Here is a 23848-nt window from a genome sequence, read left to right as displayed (position 1 = left end):
AAACATTATGATAACCCGTTTTACCCCATCCCTTATCCTCTACCCCACTTTTGCTTTCATTACAAAATTCTTCCATCCTAACTTAACAACGCTACTCAATACTGTGGCTCACCAAATTTACACATAAGGTGACGTTAACATGGGAAATACATATAATTAATTATGAAAATAATATATCCAAGTGCGTCTGTCGATAAAAAGAGAAAGACACAATAAATCATTTAGCTCTTTATTTTTAATTTTTTAAGTTTAAAAATATTGTACTCGGCTATTCCTTGGCCGATTTAGGCTTTTAATCATATCCTGGCCGAGACAAATTTAGACCGTTGACTAATCAAAAATCGGTTCAGTTAAAGGGATACCCAACGTCTCAATTTGTTGCTACCAAAAGTCTTATAACTACGTTGCAATTATATAAAAACCCGTAAATTGAGTTTAATCAAAGGAGTATACTACATATTTCAATCACGCCCCCATCCCGTGATACAGCGTGGATTTAATTTGTCATCGACCTATTTTGGAGCTAATCTCTTGTGAGGGTGGTGATACCCTCCTCCAATATAGTTATAAACCATTAGAGGACCTATGAAGAGCTTCCCTGTAAATAAGAACCATTTTTTCAGACTTTCAATGGCATCTTTTTTATTAAATTCTTACTTAATTTGTTACGCAATTTATAAGACCAAATATGAGGGTGGGGGGGGGGGGGCGTTGGTGGTTAAAACCATCGCGTAATCTTAGGATAACATGAATTTCTAATGGAAACTAGTATACCCTAGCAGGTCCTCCAAAGTAAAACCATCTTTGAGCAATGTTTAACAATATATTCATATAGATCTTACCTACTTAACAAGTAAACATTTTTAGTATAGCTTCACATAAAGAATACAGTCCAGTAGTGTATAGAGTGGTAAGAAAGTATGTAGGCGCAATTTCTAGTAGAAAATAAAACAAAGGATTCTTGCTTGACAACTAAATACGGGTGCCACATTTTCATGACTTGGGAAATTTCTTTTTATTTGAAACATTAATAAAATGCTTTTGCTTGACAATTATGACTTTAAATTTACACTTACTTGTTTAAAAAAAAAATAATATAACAAAAGTTATTATGAACTTAATGTTACACGCATTAGAACATTAAGAAGCACAATAATCAAATTGACTTTTATGACTATTGAATTGGTCAAAGAGTTACCATCCCTTTAATAGGGAACAAAGAAAATCAATTGAAAGAAATTTTGGAAGTTAATTTCTTATTATTTTTCTTATCTTATTGAATTCAACATTTTACATTTTTTGTAATTTCTTTGAGACATTTTCTCAAGGAATCAACAAAAAAATACAACATACATCAATGATAAACCAAATTACCCTAAAATTATCGGTAGTAGGAAAGTTTGGATCCTATGTGCAAACCAATCATGATTCAAGCCTAACACTAAAAGTTAGATTATTTAAAGGAAGCCTGCAGGAAATACACAGCTCTAACTGCTGAATGACTTTTGCAATAAGACCCAATGCTCTAAATTTGAAACCTTCAATAACAAAAAAGTTAAAGGCATTTAAAAATTGCATTTAAGGGAGTTTTGTCTTTTTATAAGTGAAGGCATTCTTCTTACCCTCACTATTATTGTAAGGATACCTTAACTAATATATTCGAACTCGTTTAAAAATAACATAGACCCTACATTATTGTCAGGGAAAAGGGAATGTGATTCTGACATACAAATATAAAAGGAAAATTTCCCCACAACCCCCTTTCCCTTTTTCTCCCTCCCATTTTACCCATTCCCCTTCAGTTACATAAAAAAATTACACTCAAACTTTACCCCGACAAAATATTAAATTTTGCGGCAATTTAAATTGCTAATAATTGGCTCAATAGCAGCCCCTGATTATTGTAGACATAACTTTGATGGACTTACAGACTGGTTATATATACATTTGCTATGCTACTACTAAATCACAGGGAGGGAGGGGACATTGGGCTGTTTGTTACACTATTCCCCAAAGTTTTATAATAACGTTTTGTTATTCGTTGGCTCAACAACTATGGAGATTTTAATTAAAGTTTGATTAGCTGGTTTAACAACTAATTGTAATCTACAGAAGGGATATTTTGTGTATAATCAATTGGGATGTATATAAATTTACCGGCCATTGTCTTTTCCCTTAAGATCCCTGACTCTATTTATCGAGTACTCAATGTACTGTCTTTTTAATTCACGCTTCAGTGGTGATATCTGGTAATAAGGAGCGCAGCTACTCTATATTTAGGATTGGTCTGTTCGTCTCGACGAAACTTCATTGAGCTTTTTTAAAATATTTATCACATTTAATGAAAGAATGTTGCTATTATCATATTCAAAATAAATGCTGTAATAAGCTTTAAAATATTTAAACACTAGTCTCTCATTGGACACAAAATGACGTCCAATAAGAAAAAGGAATGAAAATATTGGAAAGAAAATTATTTTATTTCAAAATTAATTCTTGGCATTTTGGAATAAAAAATATAGGGGAAAGAAAATTATTTATTTCAAATTTATTTCTGGTCTTGAAATAATATTCATTATTTTATTTTAATTCGAGTGTCAACCAATAAGAAATAGGCATGCTGTTTTAAAAGTTTGGAATAAAAATTATTATTTTTTGTCAATTCCTTTTTTCAGAGTATAAAATGAGAATAAATTTTCCAACATCATTATTGATTTCTAATTTAACATTTCATACAGTGGGTAATATTTATTTCAACATTTTTTGTCATTCAAAATCAAGTGTCACAAAAATAATAATATTTAACATAAAAAAGAAATTTTTAAAATAATTTTGTTTTCTTTATTTGTTGAAGATTTAAGCCCAAGCTTTTTCTGAGGGGGGAGACCCCCCTCAACCCCCCCTCTCCTGAGGGGGGAAACCCCCCTCGACCCCCCCCCCCCCCTGACGCTCTCTTCTTTAAAACTTTCATTATTTCTGTAATTTATTCTAACTATCTTATAAATTTAAAAACATGAGATAAAAAGGAAATAATTTGCTGTACATTATTAAAAAATTTAAAAATTGTAAAAAAATTCCAACTTGATTTTTAATTTTAAATACAAGAATATTTTTTCGTATATGATATGTTAAATTTAAATACAGGAATAATTTTGTACTGTGGAATTGAAGAAATAAATGCTGTACATTAGAGTGGCTTGATTTTCAATGATTTTCTAATTTTAAATGTGCTACATACACTTTCTGTCTGAACATCATATAAGAGACCAAAAAATGAAAAGAAAATATTTTGGATAATGGGGAGGCTCGCTGATGCATGTAAACTTTTAGAAAGACACTTGTGGGGAGAATTTTTTTTTTTTTTTTTGGGGGGGGGCAATTATTTTTCTTTCAAAGTATAACTTGAATATGATGATGTTTAAAAAATGTTGAAATTATAGTTATATTTAGACTAGAAAAATGATAAACATACCTATAGAAGCGTTATATAATTCTCTTTTTAATTATAAAAATATCTTTTAGAAACAAGAACAAGAACAATGCATAGCAGCAGGGTGGGGAAAAACCCAGGGTTTTTTAAAAAAGCCCAACCCAACCCTTAAAAACCCTTAAAACCCTGGGTTTTTATGGGTTTTTTAGGGTTTTATTGGGTTTTTCCTTTAGGAGTCAAATACATTTGATATATTGATGAAATATTAATGTTTATGTTGTTGTAGGTAAAAGGTAAGCAAGATTTCACAATAAACAAGATAGATAATGAAGAAAGCTGGCATTCCGATTTATTATAAACCCTTATTAGCAATGGTGCACAAAATATTCTATTAAGAGGGAGGGGAGGTTAAAAGCTTCAAAACATGGAACCTACTCCTCTATTCTTAAGCTGTCAACACCCCCCCCCCCCTCCCAGAAATTATTAAGGTCTTTTTACATCCCCTTAATAAAACCCTCTGCACGCCACTGTAACTATTTCCTTTCATAAATTGTTATGTTTTAGTTTAAAAAATCAATTATAATTATGTAATTTACACAATTTATATATCATCAATTTAGTAGCAAAGCGTTTTCTGAAATTAAGTTTTGAGAGAAAGTAATTTCATAAACATTTAAACAATAAGTAGAGTATCATTTATATAATTACTTCATATTTTTTTATGTTTTTTAGGGAAAATTTGCTTTAAAATGTTATTAGATCCTAGTCTTTGTGTAAATAGAGGTTTAATTTGTAAATTTTAATGTGAAATTTCAATGTTTTTTCAAAAACCCAAAAATCCTTGGGTTTTTTTTCAATGGGTTTTTTAAAAAACCCTGGGTGGGTTTTTTTGGGTGGGTTTTTTGTATGCCCACCCTGCATAGCAGTGTAAAATAAAAATTGATATTTTTTTTCAATATTCTAAAACTATCCAGGACCTATAAGAAGCTTCCATAAAACAGAGAAGTCAATAGGTACATTAGTTATCAAAATCTTAAGCTACAGACAAAAAAGCTTACTACTTTATATAATAGAATAATGAAATGCAGCTGTTTTAAGGATTGGCAGCTTAATAATACAGACCGATTCACTAAGTGAGTTTATATGTTATGATGTTTAACTTTAAAATGGTGTAATTATAGTTATATTTAGCCTAGAAAAATTATAAACATACCTATAGAAGCGTTAAATAATTCTCTTTTTAATAATATAAATATTTTTTAGAAACAAGAACAAGAACAATGCATAACAGTGTAAAATATAAATTGATATTTTTTTCCAAAATTCAATTCCTTCTGGTGATGTTATAAATAATATATCAAAAGTCAAATTTAGGTGGATGTTATATGAATATATAAAGCTTCTTTACAGCCAAAAAAATTAAGAAAAAAAATATCATTTATGGAGCAACAACAAAAGTGGGATTATCACAAAACCTCGGTTTTTTAGTCAGCTGTTCTATAAACAACCAAGTCATTACCTGTATATTATAAAGCAATGCCAGGCGATTAAAATGAGGTATTAAGCACTTTCTAACTCCAAAAAATGATTCTTCTAGAGCAAAAATTAGTTAAGCATTTTTGGTGACTCAAATTTGAAATTTGATTTGTAGCAAGAGAAAAATATTAAAAAAAACATACTTTTTTTATCTAATAGGCAAATTAATGGTATCAATATATCCGCAAATGTCTTATATACAGTTTAATACACTTTTAAGTCCATTATTTTAGGGCTTTGAGTAATTGTCTAATAAGGTTGATTTCTAGCCCACTTCAAATAGCTAAAAAAAATATGTAAGGGGGGGGGGGATTAAAGCAACCATCTCGTAATCAGTGATTAAATGGCACTTAGAATTCGAATTTCGATCTGAAATTTTGCATGAATAATCCTTGGTAGGTCTATTTTCCCTAAATCGAACAAAAAGTTGGAAAAGTAACGGTTAACTGCTGGCGGGTCAGCCGTTTTGCCATTTTTTGCCAATCTTAAGAGCATATTAGTCACGAAACCTATCTCCATATAATACTTTTTTTCGCTTAAAACCCTTATCAAACGGTTCTAGCCGGTAGCTGTTGGTACTAGAAATTTTAAAAATGGTTATTGCTATCATTTAACATAAATTAAATCAAAAATATGTTTTTAAAAGTTGATCTCTACGTAATTAATGATGAATTTGCCCTGAAAATAGGCAAAAAACGGCTAAACGGCCGAGCCGCCAGCCGTTACTTTTCCAACTTTTTGTTCGATTTAGGGAAAATGGACCTACCAAGGATTACTCCTGCAAAATTTCAGATCGAAATTCGAATTCTAAGTGCCATTTAATCATTGATTACGAGATGGTTGCATTAAAAAAAAACTTAATTTATATTTTGATATTATTAGATTAATAATCAGCAGAGAATAGAAATTTTAACTGCAAATCCCCAAAGTTTTCTCAAGTTGAAGTTAATACAATAACAGTTAATTATCGCATCGTATTATAGACAGTTTTCCGCGGATAGCAAAACAATAAATTACAAGATTAACTCCAGTTTTGTTAGCCAGGGCCTTCAATGATTTTTTAGTATGGCTTAGAACTGATTCTAATCCAGCGGTTATCTCAAAACCATACTGGAAGTCCTTTCCTTTCATAGGCATCTTGTTGGTGTGTTAATGCTTTTATTGAAACTTTAAAAGGGTAGTTTCACGAAATGCATTAATTTAGTGAACCGCTTATTTTTTGCTAGTTAATTGGTTTAACTATATTTATATGGCATATATTTGAAAGAATTTCAATTTTCTCCCACGTAGTTTTTAAAATACCAAGACTTGAAAATCGTCTTTTTGTGATATATGCAATTTAAAAAGACGATTTTCAAGTCTTGATATTTTAAAAACTACGTGGTAGAAAATTGAAATTCTTTCAAATATATGCCATATAAATGTAGTTTAACCAATTAACCATGAAAAAATATGCGGTTCACTAAATTAAGTTCAAATGCATTTCGTGAAACTACCCCTTTACCTTTAGAGTCATAGGAGTATGAAAACGGATTAAAGATGCCTACATAAGGTTAGGTAAATTTAAGAAAGAAGATCCCCGTTGACAACTTGCTTCATGAGGGAATATGATAAAAATAAAGTTAATTTTTCCCTTTTTTATTAAAATAAAATCAAACATTCTTTCAGACTGAAAACTGAAATCAAATTCTTGATAAATAATGCAATGCACGTTTTAAATTGTAAATGCTGAAAGACCTGTCAACCCAATTTTTGTTATTTTGATTCTTATCAAGACCAGACTCTAAAAGCATGGAGTTTCATTTCGTTTTAAACAGCGTAGCATCTCTGCAATAAAGCTTAATTTAAACCTCCTAAAAAAGATTTATTGCTGTCTGCTTGTGTGTGTTGGTATTTAATTATCTTTCTAACCGCTGAACCAACAATTTTCTTCTTTACTTGGAAGATTCTTATAGGTCCAGGAAAGGTTTATGACTATTGTAGTAGGGGAAGGTACACGGGAAATTGCACCTAAAAAATTTTTCACTCCCCCCCCCCCCCCCCCCTCCTCCATTTTTATTTAAACTAACTCAAACCACTTTTTTCCTTAAATACCCCTTGAAGACTGTATAGGGGCGTAGCCGCCAATCATAAAAAAAATGAATTAGGAATTCACTCTCTAAGGTTGTTATCAAATAATATTTTTTAAACAATGCAATGGTTAACTAGAACCTAATTTACACCAAAACAAGAAACTATAACACTGAAGGGTATGATTTGTAGATCAAAATCATGGATTGATTACCGCTTTTTTTTTAGAAAGATAGCAAGAAAAATAACCATTTTGTGTATTATTAAAATACAATTACAGTACAACTAATGTCCATTTTTCATTATATCTGTTCTTTAAAACCTAGATAATATCATATGAAAACACTATGAATTAAAGCATTGAAGGTTTTTTTTGGTCAAAAGTTATTTTATATGAATCTTACTGTACATTGTAGATTGTACAATCTGTGCAACACAAATTATTCTGTAGATAAAAAGTTTAATAATATTAATTTAATTCTTATTATTCTTATATGTGCACAAATGCAGAAATAAAAAATGAACCCTCTAAATAATGCATTGACAAAAATAGTGATATAGACAGCTGATTAAAATTCATCAAGGCTATTGAATTTTAACCAAGTAAGCTACATTAAGTTGGGCGTTTTCACTCAAAGTGCCTTGCTAAGCACAGAACTCCCCCCCCCCCCCCTCCTCTTCTAAAAATAATTTGAAAGTGAGGGGTGGTAGTTTTTCGTTTGTTTATTTCTTGAGGTTAGGTTATTTTTGGACGTTTGTAGCCCGCATGATTGGGTCTTTAAAACTACCAGTGTTCAAACTTTTTTATTTACAGGGGTTTTGAAAAAATCAATTTACCCCTGAATTAATCTTTAAAATTAGCTCAATTCTGATTGAAAGTAAAGGTTTGACAACAAGCTCTCCCCAATTGATTTATTATTACTTGGATCTTACACCAGTTTTTCATGTTCCCTAATAAAGTAAAACTTGTAGTGGGCTAAAATAACTATCCCTTCCCTCCATCCCCATTTACCCTTTCCCTTCCCTCCTACTGGATGAACAAACTGACCAATTAATGGCAGGGAAAAAGCAACCTTAATTGACTACAATTTTTCCCCTGTCAGAATATCCAAGTATATTCTACATCCATATTCTCGCCCCTCATTTATTACCTTAAAAACTAATTCAAAAAGTACACTTAAAAGTGCACTGATTTTCTTGCCTTTTGTTTTTTACATTCATTTATTGAAAAGCCTAATTAAAATTAGTGCAAATGTCTATTTTTTTTGCATACTGCATAAGCGTGATGTGAAAATTTTCACGTGCGCACCTCGGATAAGGGATGTTTAAAATAGATTAGGAGTATCAATTCGTATTCTAATAGAATTAAAAAATGAACATTAAAAAACAAATATTTTTCATTTTTATAATCGATTGAAACGTTAATGAGATTGTAGTTTTTTGGGACTTATCAAAACTTAAGATTAACATTTGTAATAGAATTCATTTTTTTATATTTTATACTAGGTAATAATAATGTATTTTTTTTCTTTTTCAGGATGATTTTTGGGCCTGTATGGACAAGGTAAGAAATTGTTATTTCTTTAGCCAGCTGGAAACCATTTCCACCTTTATGCAAAGAGGGAGGGGACATTGGGCTGTTTATTACACCAGTCCCCAAAGTTTTATAATAATGTTTTCTATTCGTTAGCTTAAAAACTTTGGGGCTTTTAATGAATTTAGATTTTTTGGTACATTAAGTTGGGGATGGACATAATTTTTTTTCGCCATTGTCTTATCCCTTTAGATACCTGACCTTTATGCCAGCCAGCTGATAAAGCAATGTTAAAAAAACGTGTAGCTGTCATTTATTTGGCGAATTATTATTGTAATCCCAAGCCGCTTTTATTTCATTTCAAAACTTGATAACAGGACAGCGGTTTTGGAGATTTTATTGTCCACTCACATAAACCTCCAACTACTATTGCATATGTAATTTGTGCTATCTAATCTGTAATGTTTCACGATGCATCCATTCAAAATTATCAAGAATAATTAATGTGAGCTATTAATGTTCGCATGTGTAGGTTCTTTTAACATGCACGTTAAATTCTATATAGCTTATACTCCTTTATTTCAATAATCTTATTTTGATTTACTATGGTTAAAAAATGAATTTTAACAAATGAAATAATTGCAGCGTCGCAAAGCTACTCTATAATTCCAATAGTCAATTTGCAATGTGTTGAGTAAGATGTAATTTTCTAAGACCCTATTTAAGATAGATGGATGATGTTTTGGGGGGAAGATTCCTCATATAAATGTGTATGCCTTACTTGGTTTGTTGTTCTGTCGGTTATGCTACATTGGACATTGATTTACTAGAAAAAATTCCCCCCCTCCAAAAAAAAAACAAAATTAAAAATGGGGTTGGGGGTGTTGGTAGTTTAATATATTATATATAAATTGGAACACTTTACCATTTTAGATTCAGCTGCAGTTTTGTACTCATTTGAACTTGTTAAAAATGAAATGAAACCATCATTAGTTTAACTCTTATTGCTTTGCCAAGTTGCTATTATTCTTATGCGTGCTCATTTTTCAATTCTGTACAGTTCTAGTTTGTCGCAATTTCCCCTAAAGTGCCTTGGCGGGCACAGACACCCCCCCCCCCACCCGCTTTTTTTGTTTATTACGTTTGGTTAGAATGGGTTATAATGTGTACTTTGAACGGTAGTCTCCCAAGGTTTGGGCCCTCCGCAGAATTAAAGCTAAGGAGTAACTCCACCGTTATTTTCAATTTACATATTTTAAGATTAGGGTGGGGGGGGTTATTCAGTCCTCAATTGACACTTTGTGGAAAAACATCATAATTGAAAATGCTTTTTATTGGTACAGCTATAGAATTATTAGAGTCTGTACGTACTTCCAATACAATTATTCTTATGAAGTATCCAGTGAAAATATAAGGGATTTTTTTTGTAAAAGTTCAAATGATTAAAAAAGGGAGAGGTAGGTTGTGTTAAAATTCCGTAGAGGAGAGGTGTGAGTTTTAAGGCTTAAAAAACAGTAGTAGAACGATAAAAGGGGGGGGGGTCGAAAATGACCAAAACTAAAAGTCAAAGGAACTCCACTAAAAAAAGAGTTACAGGTTTGACATTTTGCATGGCAGTTGCTTTATAGGGGTACAATATGGAACTGTGAAGAAACGGCGTCGCAACCGCCTAAAACCGCCGAGAAAAGGCAAAAAAAAAATTCGGCGGGAAACGGCGGTTTTCGGCGGTTGCGCTGCCGTTTCTTCACAGTTCCATATATTTACCCCTATAAAGCAACTGCCATGCAAAATCTCAGACCTGTAACTCTTTTTTTAGATGAGTTCCTTTGTTGACTTTTAGTTTTGGTTTCAAAAAGTGTTACTTTCGCCCCCTCCCCCCCCCCCTTTATGTTAACTTTAATAAAATAATTTTTTTTATGGTTTTTTAAATAAGGAATACACATATTTAGGGAGGGTCATTTTTTCTAGGAGTGATTTCTTAGTACACACAGACACACATAGAACCTGTTACTTAATATAAGTATAGTATCTAAGATATATATTTTTAGGTAAATGGAGACGCAGAAGCAGCAGACTGTAAAGAAGTTAGAAGTAAATATGAAGCTATGTGTCCACAAGTAAGTAGATAAGCACCATGGCAACATAATTAATGTCAAAATCAGCCGAACGCATTGCAGTAATAATTGTAGAGTTGCTACGCTCTCTAAATTGTATCTACAGAATGTAAATGAAATGTTTGAAATTAATAAGAAAGGGGGGGGAGGCGAAAGTGACACTTTTTGAAACCAAATCTAAAAGTCAAAGGAACTCAACCAAAAAAAGAGTTACAGGTCTGACATTTTGCATGGCAGTTGCTTTATAGGGGTACAATATGGAACTGTGAAGAAACGGCGTCGCAACCGCCGAAAACCGCCGAGAAAAGGCAAAAAAAAAATTCGGCGGGAAACGGCGGTTTTCGGCGGTTGCGCCGCCGTTTCTTTACAGTTCCATATTTTACCCCTATAAAGCAACTGCCATGCAAAATCTCAGACCTGTAACTCTTTTTTTAGTTGAGTTCCTTTGTTGACTTTTAGTTTTGGTTTAAAAAAGTGTCACTTTCGCCCCCCCCCCCCACAGTGGTCTAAGGCCGGACATTTCGCCAAAAATCAACATTGGAATTCCTCATAATTAATAATTCATTTTGAAAATATATATCCTATCTCATATAAAACTGAAGAGTTTTTGTCTTTTCAACTACTGGTTGATGAATTATGGACTTTGAAACATGAAGGTTAATGATTATTTTCACGTCATGAATTTTACCTTTTGAATTTTCACCATCTTTGGAAAAAATATTTTTTTTCAGTGTTACATCGATACAATGAAGTTTCTTCACCTATTTATATTCATAATATTACATGATATATTAGGAAACTGGTGTTTTAGAATTTTATTTTACTTTTTTCATCCATTTTATTATTGTTTTTTTTTAAAATTATGTCATTTCCTAAATATTTTTGCAAAAAATTTTGGCAATAATTTTCAGTTTTTTATGGTTTTCACCAAAAACCGGGCCCCGTAACATACCAAACCATATATTATTCTTAAAATACAGGTATAATGCCATAGTTTGATGTTTAGTTTAGGTTGTTACGGGGCCCGGTTTATTTCAAATTTTAACTTTATCTTTAGAGGGTAAACTCGAAAATTGCAACAGATGAAAGGAAAAAAATTAGATTTTTTCTTTTCTCTGTTAATTTTAATTCCAAATGCATTTTAACTTATTTCTTCTTAATAACATAATATCATTAATGTTTAAATTTGTTTGTTTGTTATGTAAGATATCTAAAACAGATTTTCTAACTATAATTTGATTTTTTTTAAACGAGTAGGTATAATACCAATAAAAATGTCTTGTTGTTACATTTATCAATTCAAGGGCCAATACAATGCCTATACTCTAAAAGTAACGTGCCTAACAAAGCTGTAGCCTTTTTTAACGTCTCTAGTATGATTATGTTTTACACAAAATAAAAAGTAGCAAACGCATTACCCTTTATGCTAGAGCCGCCGGTTCCAGCTAGACTAATGGATATAGAATACGTGGATATTATGACAGGGGAAAAATTGTCGTCAATTTAGCTTGCTAACTTGGAACTCGTTTATTGGTCAGTTCATTTATCAAGTAAAAGAGGGTATGGACTAGAAGAAGGTGGATTTGGGGGTATCGTTATTTTAGTCCGCTGAGAGTTTCCTAAAACATGGAGCTTGTTTATTGGTCAGTTCATTTATCGAGTAGGAGATGGGATGGGGTAAAGGAGGGTTATTGGGGGGTATCGTTATTTTAGTCCGCTGGGAGTTTCCCTTTATTTGACAACATAAAAATCTGGTGTAACATTCAAGTAATAATAAATCCATTGCTAGGCTAAAAACCATCTGGAAATTCATTTTCGTCAAAGACATGGCATCTAAGGAACAATGCCTCCGACTTTTCAGTCATCGAATTTAATCATTTTTCATCCTATTAAAGTATTATTGCATAAGTAATCTAAAGGGATAAGACAATGGATGATTAATTGATAATGATATCCATCCCTAAACAAATTATCCCTTTATTATTGGTAAAACAATTTGGACACTTCTAGTTTGGAACCAACCAATCAATTTCAATAAAGAGTACCCAAAGTTTTTGGGCCATCAAACAAAATAACATGTGTATAAAACTTTGGGTACCAGTGTAATTTACGGTCGTATGTCCTATTCCTCGCTGCTATTGCATGCTGTATGAAACTTTCATTTGGAGGCCCAAAAGATTGTCTTCAAGTAACATATCCCTGTGTATTTATTTCGTGATTAGAAGCAACGACTTGGGTTACCACTAAAACTACATTTTTTTGATAAATTCCTTTCTAATAAAGTAACTTTTACCTATCCTTGTTTTTTATTACTAATTACATTAAGTATTATTATTAATCTAAGAGAAAATAACTTCGTAAAAAAAGGTAAAGAAACGTCAATTAGTTGTATCAAATGTATGTTGCAGAAAGATTGGTGATAGGGCATTTACCTTCATATACTCATTTCTAAAGTAATATTTATTAATGCTTCAAGGTTTTAAAATGTTTTTTTTGCTTTAAACATCGATTAAGGCCCTCTACGACCCAAGAAAAAATTATGAAAATATAAAATTTTAGCTAAGTTTTAAAGTATTTTCTAGACAAATTGGCTTTTGTTTTCCTTCCATAGATGCACATACTAGTTGTATTGGGTAATAATAAGGCGCATGCTTTTTATTTTGAACGATTCTATCAACTACAAGCTGAGAAAATTGACTTTGAGTAGAGGTAGGTGAAATGTCCACCAAAAGGCCAAAATAGACCACTGTGCCACCCCCCTTTTTAACATACCTATATTAATGGTTAATGATGTAAGAACGGACTGACACTAAATATAGAAAAGCTGTGACTTCAAAAATTGTTATTTAAATTTTTTTTAGTTCTATATATTAAACTAGCGGCTGCGCCCTTAGGGATTCAAGTCTTTGAAGGGGTACAAAAGGGGTGAGTCAAAATAGCCTAAAGCCATCCCTGGACCTATGTGAAGTTTACATAATCTTAACCTTCAAACAAAAAAATCTTACTACTTTATATTTTTAGAATAAAGGGGGTGGTTTTTAACCATCTCGTAATTAGTGAGCAAATGGCACTTAGAATTCGAAATTCGATCTGAACTTTTGCATGAGTAATCATTGGTAGGTCTATTTTTCCTAAATCGAACAAAAAGTTGGAAAAGTAACGGCTGGCGGCTCAGCCGTTTAGCCGTTTTGGAGTGGAAATGAGTATTATGTGGAGATAGGTTTCGTGACTAATTTGCAATATAGATATCCAAAAAATGGCAAAACTGCTGAGCCGCCAGCCGTAAGCCATTACTTTTCCAACTTTTTGTTCGATTTAGGGAAAATAGACCTACCAAGGATTACTCATGCTAAATTTCAGATGGAAATTCGAATTCTAAGTGCCATTTGCTCACTGATTACGAGATGGTTGCATTAACCCCCCCCCTTACTTAAAATTGTGCCAAAGATAAGAAGCAATGAATAAATTTACTTGCTTAGGTGATGAATCAATCGATAAGTAATCATGATTCATTAGTAGCACAGCTGCTCTAGAACATTTACAGTACATATGAAACGTTATTTGTTCATTAAAAATCAGGTCGTGAAGCGAAAATGTTGTTTTTAAAATCGTATAGTTTAGATTACTAGATTTTTATTATGTCTACTCTATATTTCTTTAGTCTGTTATGGCTACTCTATTTTGGGACATAGTTGTTCTTTTTGTCTACGAGAGTTGCTGCCAATTTTAAAGGTTGTTATCATATGCTGATAAAAAGCCTATTAAAGTCAGGGAGGGAGGGGACATTGGAATGTTCATTTAACTAGTACCCAAAGTTTTTATTCGTTGGCTTAAAAACTTTAACCAATAATTTTATGTCAACTTATTGTAAATGATTTTTAAAGAAGTTATAGGGAACGATGTCTTCAGAACAAATTTTATTAAAATCAAATGTTAGATAATTAACTGTCTAAATAAGGTTTAAAATATTTTAATAAGTTTCTGGTAAAGAAGGTTTTAAAATTCTATAGGTAGGGTTATAGAATTTTAAGGGAAAAAATTGTAATAACTTTTTAGCCTTTTATTTCTAAATTTATTTCTTGTGAAGTTTTTATTAGGTAATAATATTTAGTCCAATCCAACATGTTGAGATGTTTTATCTTCAGTTGAAATATCCCCTAAATATTGGGCTATGCCCTGCATGAATTTTCGGTCTGACTGCTCACAGACACTCAGACAATGCAGGTTGTTTCGTTAAATATTAAATACACAAGAATCACAAAAAAACTTTCAGCTTGTTGGAGCTTGTTTAGAGCTGTAATGCTATGTCATATTTGGCTTTAGAAATCTGCCATAGTTTTTTAATCAAATCCTGGTATAAGCATATAATTGTTCATTAAGGGTGAATATTTTACTTAAAAAAGGTTGAAGAAAAATTATAATGAAAGATTATTACCTACGATTTCGTCTAAAAAATCTAAAAAAGGATGACAACATCCATAACGGCTAAGCTCTAAAATGAAACTAACATTAACACTTTTAGAGTGTAAAAACTAAATAAACAGAATATTAATTTGTTAGTACCCATATTATACCTTGTTGTCCTAGGAATCATTGTTCCACAAATCAGATAAAAGGTTAATTTTAATTATATCAAACAAAATATTTTGTCACAGGGTCACATAAAGGGTCAGGCATTAAGACTAAACTAGCCCTCCATCTTATTTTAAATTTAAAAAAATTAAGAGGGTGGGGTTCGGCTCTCGCGAGGCACTTTGAGGGAAAAAACTAAATATTTATGTACAGGGTGGGGCACATAAATCCGGACTTTTTCAAATTTTTAAACAAATGAACACAAAATCGTCAATTTTAAAGATTTTATTGAATTTTTAAAACTGGGAGGCAGAATAGGTATATGACTATTAGATTATTAAAAAAATAAAGGCCGCCAGTCTCATTCGCCGCCTCTATCCGCCTCCTCAACCGCCGGCAGGCCCATGTCAAAATGTACCTGTCCAAGCTGACGAAGTTCTCCTTGACAGTGGCAATGAGGGAGGTCTTTGTGATATGGTCACGTCTATTGGTGCATGCTTATAAGTAGCTTTAGGCCCAAAAGTCCATTTAAGTCTGATTTTAAAAAGTCCGGATTTTTTTGCCCCACCCTGTATATGTCCAATATTTAGCCCTTAAAATTAAAATATAAATTTTTGTTTCAGAGTTGGGTGGTTCATTTTGACAGAAAATATCACTTTGAAAAATTCAAGCAGAAAGTGAAGGCTGAGGGATACCAGAAAATTGATGCAGAAAACACTAGACGAAAAGCAAGTAGCTAGTTAGTAACAATTTGGTATCTTTTGTAGTAGTTTGTAAATCTAATAGGTAGATTTTTATTCTCACGATTTGTGAACTTATTACGATAAAAACATGCAAAGGCCATCTACTATTGGTCAGTTGCAAAAATGATTTGGTGCAACGGATCCTTCTTGGGCCTGTCGTCGTCAGCCAAATTATAATGAAGTTGAAAAAGCGAGTATACTCTTTTTGAGTGCAATTTAAATTAAGTTTCGTTCTTTTAATAGCAAACCTTTACTTCTTTTTGCATATATAACTTAGGATTTAGTTTATATAAGATTTAAAGTCATTCCAGAAATTGTTTAACATCTAAAGATATTTAATCTGACGGAAAACTATTTTTCCCTCCAGTATGTATATGTATTAAATATGTGTATGAATCACTTAGTAATAATTACTTGGTTGGAGTGCAAATAGTTTTTCTTCAAGTTCAATATCTCTGTAATCGCAGAAATGAATATAATTGATGTTTCTCGGGGTGTAATAGGTCTATTAAATTAAATATCACATTATATTTTATTAGACCTCATTTATATTAGGGCAGTGCGATAAATATAAATTATGCGGGGATATAATATTGAAATTTGAAATTTTAAACACAGAATAGTTATTTATCGCATCGTATTATAGACAGCTTTCCGCGGTTATTGAAATGAAAATCATAAGCCCTCGGAGCTAACAAAACTGGTATTAAAATTATGGCTTTTATTTTAATATTTTTGGAAAATTATCTGTAATACAATGCTATACATAATTTTTCAGCATGGCTCTGTACCGGTTCTAATTAATCGGTTTACAAGATATATTAGATAAAAATATATATATACAAATTCCACATTTAAGACAACTTAGTCATAAAGAATGTAAATTAAGAATACGTGTATACTAAAAATTGTTTGTTATTTTCTTACAATTTTATTATATGTAATAAATGTGATCATCAAATTACTATTGTTTTATTCTTAACATGCGTTGTTAGAGGGAAAGCTTTTCTGTAATCAGGGTCGGTCAGTTCGTCTTTTATGGCCGTCTGTAACGGATAGCTCTTATCGTTTGTTTAATCATTTTATATTCAAACTTGGCATTAAGGTTCCTGTAATAGTTGTAAAATTTAACAGAGTAACAACTCTATATCAAGTCCGTAAGATCATTCAAAACGTGTTGTTTAAAATGAAAATACTACTGATACTGAGTGAACCATCTATATAATTAAATCATAAAATGAAAGCATGTCTGTAATAAGCTTTTTATATTCAAAAATTTAATGGACAGATTTGTTTAAACCTCCAGATAATTTTAAATTATAAATATTTCTTACTTTGTCTGATACAGTCATATTTCTATCACGAAATATCATATTATACAGTATAATAGACAGATGGTCAAAGTGAGTTATGGAATTGATACACGTTAGACATAGAAAATTTTTCGAGCATTTATGTAGGATGTTATCCTATTAAATTACAATTCTTTCACGTTTGTACAGGTGATTATTTGGAATTATAGAAAAGCTTCGCTGCTATTTAACTGATAGATACAAAAGCAACAAAAGAACTGTTAATCTGTCGATCCATTTGGATTTTGAATGAAAATAATATTTTAAAATTATTGTTTTGTAAATTGCTTCAAGCCAAATGACCTAAAAACCTTTTATGTTATGGTTTTGTTTAAATTATGAAAAATGGTTCCGGCAGGGATCTAAAGGGATAAGGCAATGGCCGATAAATTGATTAACAACTCCAATGATTTTACGCAAAATACTCCTTCTGTAGATTGTAATTGTTGAAACGTTTGGACACTTCATGAACCAACTAATCAAAATTCAATGAAGTCCCCAGTTTTGCTAATGAATAAGAAAACGTTATTATAAAACTTTGGGAGTCTAGTGTAATAAACAGCCCAATGTCCTCTCCCTTCCTGGGTTTTGGGGTAAGAATAAGTATTGAGAAAGATTGTTTTTGGCAGAAAGTAATATGTAAGATTCTATTAATTTTAACCTTCTTTTAAAAGATTCCTATTTTGACACTGCTAGTTTGAACAGACCATCCATGATTTTATAAAAGCATCCAAGGTTTTAAATCTAACAAATGAAAGAGTGTTTTTATATAACTTTGGGAGACCATTCCTTAAGAATCATTTTATCCAGGGATCTAAAGGGATTAAACATTGGACGATAAATAGTTTTACCCTACTGAGGATAAACAAAATTGCCAATTTTGGAGACTAAAATGGTTGGTTCAAAGTTTGTACCATCCCCATCAAAATTTTTATATATTTTTTAAAGCCACATAATTTAAGTGAACGCATTTATATATTTTGGGAACCATTAGGTATCTACAGGGTGCGCTACATAAATCCGGACTTTTTCTTATTTTTAAAAAAATGAACATAAAATCGTCAATTTCAAAGATTTTATTGAATTTTAAAAACTGGGAAGCAAACTAGCTATATGACTATTCGATTATTCATTAAAATCGCCGCCAGCCTCAATCACCGCCTCTACCCGCCCCCAGACCCTGGTCACCATGTCCCTGTCCAAGCTGGCGAAGTTCTCCTTCATAGTGACAATGAGGGAGGTCTTTGTGGTATGGGCGCGTCTATTGGTTCATGCTTTAATGGCGCTCCAGGCCCAAAAGTCAATTGGATGAAGATCGGGGCTACTGGGAGGCCATATCTCCTTAGGGACGTGAGTAACTGCAGGATCCAAATTCACCCATCTTTCAAGCTACCCTTCGACACGGCGGCTCTCATTTGGGCCACAATTAAGCTAGAACAACGTGCAATACCTTTTTGGAAATGGCATGAAGATTAAGCTAGGGTTATCATCGCAACACATAGTCTAAAACGAGTTTTAAGGTTACAAATGGGCCCATGTAGTCGAGAACTGAGAAATTTTCACGAATTTTAACGATTTTGACGTTTTTGACCTCTCAAAATCTGCCACGTTTCACTTTGATGGAGTACTACGGCCAAGCCATTTCAGATAGAGAGCTCTAGTCTTTTGTAGTGTCTTACTTATGTATCTAACAGTATCCCCAGCAAGTTGTATAACTCTACCTCACCTACAGATGGGCTTAGGTCAGATTTAGTGGGCCCTAGTCAAGAATCCAGGGTAAGCTATCAGCGCGTTTCGATTCTGCCATGTTGAACATAAGCGCTGCCAGCTTGGAGAACACGTCCTCCATCGTCTAAAAATTTTTATGGGCAAAAAGATAACTACCCAAGCTTATTATAGTGTGGTCAAACGTCATGATTAGTCAAGTAGTTTTTGTGCTATGGCCGTTTGAAAAAAGTCCGGATTTATGTGGCGCACCCTGTATAATACAAAGTAGAACGGTGTCTGTCTGTTTGTTTGTTTGTAGCGAAGGATCTCGCTAACCGCTGAACCGATCGGGTTCTCCTTTACAGGGTAGCTTTTCATAGGTCCCGGGAAGGTTTATAACTATTTTCTTGGGGGGTGGGAACTCCCAACCCTCCCAAAAAAATTCAAAATCCCCCCCCCAAAAAATTTTTTTTTTCTTCTTAAAACTAAAATTAAAATAGTGGGGTCGACTTCCCCCCCCCCCAAAAAAAAAAAATAAATCCCCCCCCCTCCCAAAAAAATTTTCTTCTTAATTTTTCTTTTAAATCTAAAATACGAAAAATTGGTTTGATTAAACCTCTTTGGGCAAAGCCGCTAGTAAAAAATAAAGCATAGTGTTCCCTCCCTCCCGGTAGAAACCTCAAGAACCGCGTGTAATTGCGTGGTTTAAGTTTTGGTATTGATTAATACCCTTCTTTAATCATTTGGACCAAAACAGTTACACCCATTTATCTTTTGTGTACAATTTTACAGGAAGGCAGGGGACATTAGGCTGGTAATTACACTATTTCTCAATTTTTTATAATAACGTTTTTTAATTCGTTAGCCTTTCATTGGAATTTGATTGGTTGGTTCATTAAGTCGAATGTCCAAACGTTTCACCTACTAATTGTAATCTACAGAAGTTGTATTTTTGTGTATAATAATTGGGGAGATATGCCATTATAATACATGCATCATTTTATAGGCCATTGTCTTATCCCTTTAGATCCCTGACAATTTTAGCCATATTGGGAGGGAATAAAGGATAGTACGATGGAGAAAAATTAATATTCTCTCTAAATTTTGATCTTTAATCATTGCTGCCAATGAAACATGAATTGATTCTTCCATTTTTAGCCCAAGCATTTGCAGTCCCTACGGGTTGCTCTTATTCTGCTGGGCATTATCTAATTTTTAAAATCTTATAGGGGATAGAATGAGGTGTATTAAAGTTTGAGGGGGGTGAACACCCCCCCCCCCCCTCCCTTAGAACGTCTATGCATGTCGATATAAAAAAAACTGCCACTAAAAGCCTGTCAACACGACACGAACAAAAAGTTTAAATATTCCTCAACAATGACTTTATAATCTACTAGCGGCTACGCCCCTAGAAGCCTCTAGGGTCACTTAAGGTAAGAGTAGGAAAAGTCGACCTCATCCTATTTTAAATTTGAGTTTCAAAAACGTAAAAAAATTGGGGGGGAGGGGGGTGAAGACACCCTCCCCAATAATAGTTTAAAACCTTCCCAGGACCTATAATAAGCTTTACTGTAAAGGAGAACAATATCGGTTCAGCGGTTAGCGAGATCCTTCGTGAAAGACAAAAAACGCTTTCTACTTTATATAATAGGAAAAGAACATTTTTGTTGATAGTTAGCGTAGCCTTATCAATAGGTATAGAAATAGAAATAATAGAAAAAGCAATATGGTGAACATCAAAAAGAAAAGCGACCACGTACACCACGAGATATCAAAGCTTTTAATGCAAAAAATATTAAACTAGCGGCGGTGCCCCTAGTATAACAAGATTTTCTATTTGAAAAGGGAAGAAAAATAGCCTAAAACATCAATCTGAAAATAATATAGCCTAAAACCTCCTTAGGTCATATATGGGGCTTCCCTAAAATGGAGAACTTAATCGGTTTAGCGGTAAGTAAGAAATCGATGGACTTATACTAACATAACTAATACACTTTGTATAAGCTGAGAATCTAAAAACTTATTGAATATCATTTCTTTGATAAACGACGTTTGAACATTCTAAGTTATGGAGTGGCTGCTATCCTACCTCAGGAATCTAAAGGGATAAGACAATGGCTGAAAAATTGATGTACATCCCCAATTATGATACACAAAATTACATTTTCTGTAGATTACAATTAGTGGTTGAAACGTATAGACACTCAACTTAATGACCCAACTAATCAAAGTTCAATAAAAGTCCCCAAAGTTAATTAGCCAACAACTAAGTAAGCTTTAATTTGAAACTTTGGGGACTAATGTAATAAATAGCCCAATGTCCCCTCCCTCCCTCCCTGATCCTAACTAGTCTAGCTTATCTTGTTGCAAAAACAGGCGGCTGATAATTGGTCCGTTACACTTTAAGTAAATAAAAGGAGTAGATTAAAGTTACACCCATTTCTTCATTGTTTTGATAATTTAGTAATTAAATTTAATTAATGATTAGTTAGATTTTTCGAAGCATAGCTTTTCTATAATTTGAGTCGGCCCGTACGTTCGGAACTGATTGTTATTTTCGTTAGTTTAGGCATGTTAGAATTGTCCTTTTGATTTGAAGCACTGTATAGTGTATAGTGTTTTTGTAGTAGTTAGGTACAATTTAGAAAGTTAAGCAAAGTGGCTATTTTTCTTTCCCCTATTATCCCTTTAAATAAAGATAAGCTATATGCTAGGGGTGCAGCCGCTAGTCTTCACTAAAAGTATTCTAATGCTCCTTTAATTATGGCAAGGGTGTATATTTTTTTGTGTTCATGTTTGAATAGCGTTTGCAAAGGACGTTTTTGCTCCATATAACATTGAAAATTATGTGTATCATTTACAAAAGTACGTCTTTTTGTAGCTAAGCCGCGCGACAGGGTTCGATAGCTGCGTATCAGACACCTGTGAGCCGCAAATAAATTAACGTTCTATAACTGAGTTTATACTAAGTATTCAAGTAGTTTTAAAATAATTGGTGCCGAGCCCTGGAAGCCATAATACGGTTAAGACCTATCCTTTACAGTAACTTATAAGATAGTAAATACACTTCTTTAGAATTATTATATTACAGTTTTAAGCAAAAAGGTAAGATTAGGTTAGAAGGCCTGCAGATTTATTGCTAAATTTTTCTACCTTAATTTACCATATAGTATGTTCAGCAACGACGATCTTAAGGACAGAAAAGATTTCTTGCTCTTATATATTAGTGTTTTGAAATACTTTTTGTAGAGTAGCTACACTATAAAAGGGTATGCCCGTACTTAACTCCGTACGGCGCAGCTACCATGAAAGTACGGCCTGTCCAGTGTCCAGTTGTCCACCTTTCTCTCTTTTTCTACCTATTTCTATTTTGTACAAAATATTGTAAACCTTTATTGCTGCGCTACTCATGGACAAAATTGACATTGTTTACAGTTTAAAAACTTAATTAAGAAGTAATAATTAAAGATAAAGTTATTAAAGATCTTTTCTTATATTATTTAAAACTTAAAATATATTGGGATGTAAAATAAACAACAAGGATAGGATGACAACTTCCATAGATGGTGTATGATGTAGAAATTATGAATTTTACTACTAGCTTTTTCCTTAAATTTTCCGCCAGTCAAAATAGTTACTGTTTGGTAACATAGCTTTAATGTATCTTAATGAACAACAATATGCAATGTCTATTGCCAAATCCAGAAGCAGCTCAAGTGCCTAAAAAAAATGACGTACAAATGACCAATATATATTTATATTGACCAAGGTAAAATGTTACTGGCCTATTATTGTATTATATGACGTAATTTTTTATATGTACTATAAGCTGCATCTCATGTCCATGCTAAACTGTTCTTTAAAATCAGTTGTAAGGCAGACGAACAGAATATTTTATAGAGTAGCTGTGCCACTATAAATGAAGTATAAGACGTGCTAAGATTGTAATTTGTAATTATTGTAGAATGATTTGCAGCTCTTTATCTAATAATTTGGATGATCAATAGTGTTGATTTAGGTTTTGTGCAGTAACCTCAATTACTTACCGTGATATTCTCACGGTACTCCTTTGGTAGCTCCTCATAGATACTGGGAAGGTTGATATCTATTTTGGGGAGGGTACCATCACCCTCCCTAAACAAATCTCCCCTAGAAAAAAAATTCCCCCCTAAAATTTTTTTTTCTCTTTTTCTTTTTAAATTTAAAATAAGAATTTCGGTTATCAAATTCAACTCCCCCCTCTCAAGTGCCCCTACTAAAGGCCTCTAGAGACGTAGCCGCTAGGATAAAATATGTCAGCTAAATTATCCTGTAAAGATTAAATTTTTCAAAATATTGCATTTTTGAATGGTTTAATTAGGTGTACGATGTACTAAACCATAATGCAAAGTTTTTTCATCGTATAATAACTTAAAGAAAATTATACATATATTATTGATGGATAAAAATGAATAAATACCTTTTTTTTATAAATAGATGTCATTAAATTTTATAACGAATACAAAGCTATATCCCATAAAATTTTATTGGCTAAAATGAAGACATTTCTAAAAATCTTTACTCTTAGGCTAGCCTAAGAATTTTTTTGTGGTTTTGCCTTTTGTAATTTTGCTGCAGACAGACCATACCAGACTATGAATTAAAATGACGATTCGTATAAAACTCATGTCCAGTATTCTTATATCCGTTAGAGCAATAGATATCTTTCTTTTAGGCTTACTACCACGCTAATGTTTCTTAGTCATTGCGAGAGTAAGACAGGATCATGTATTCTAAAAACATTAAGATTT

The 23848-nt window shown here is 32.5% G+C and overlaps 2 protein-coding genes across 3 annotated transcripts in view; both read left to right on the top strand.

The window, feature by feature from the left end:
• LOC145328217 (cytochrome c oxidase assembly factor 6 homolog) overlaps positions 1–16961 on the top strand; it is a 32991-nt gene extending 16030 nt beyond the window's left edge. The window contains exons 3-6 of one of the 2 annotated variants that reach the window (XR_013882395.1): positions 8574–8600; positions 10619–10687; positions 15880–16636; positions 16778–16961. Coding sequence is in view for 1 of the 2 variants with exons in the window: in XM_080171818.1 (XP_080027944.1) it covers positions 8574–8600; positions 10619–10687; positions 15880–15996 (213 nt within the window). In the remaining variant the exon portion in view is untranslated. Of the gene's footprint in view, positions 1–8573; positions 8601–10618; positions 10688–15879 lie in introns of both variants that reach the window. The other variant, XM_080171818.1, reaches the window with a different exon arrangement.
• Naa20A (N-alpha-acetyltransferase 20 A) overlaps positions 1–23848 on the top strand; it is a 146397-nt gene that overhangs the window by 55832 nt on the left and 66717 nt on the right. The gene's annotated exons all lie outside the window — the stretch shown is intronic.

Source organism: Acartia tonsa, chromosome 9, assembly GCF_053477335.1.
Source record: "Acartia tonsa isolate MP-2025a chromosome 9, ASM5347733v1, whole genome shotgun sequence".
NCBI classification, from domain to species: domain Eukaryota; kingdom Metazoa; phylum Arthropoda; class Copepoda; order Calanoida; family Acartiidae; genus Acartia; species Acartia tonsa.
The sequence above is the reverse complement of the archived record's forward strand: the minus strand, read 5'-3'. Positions and strand labels throughout refer to the sequence as shown.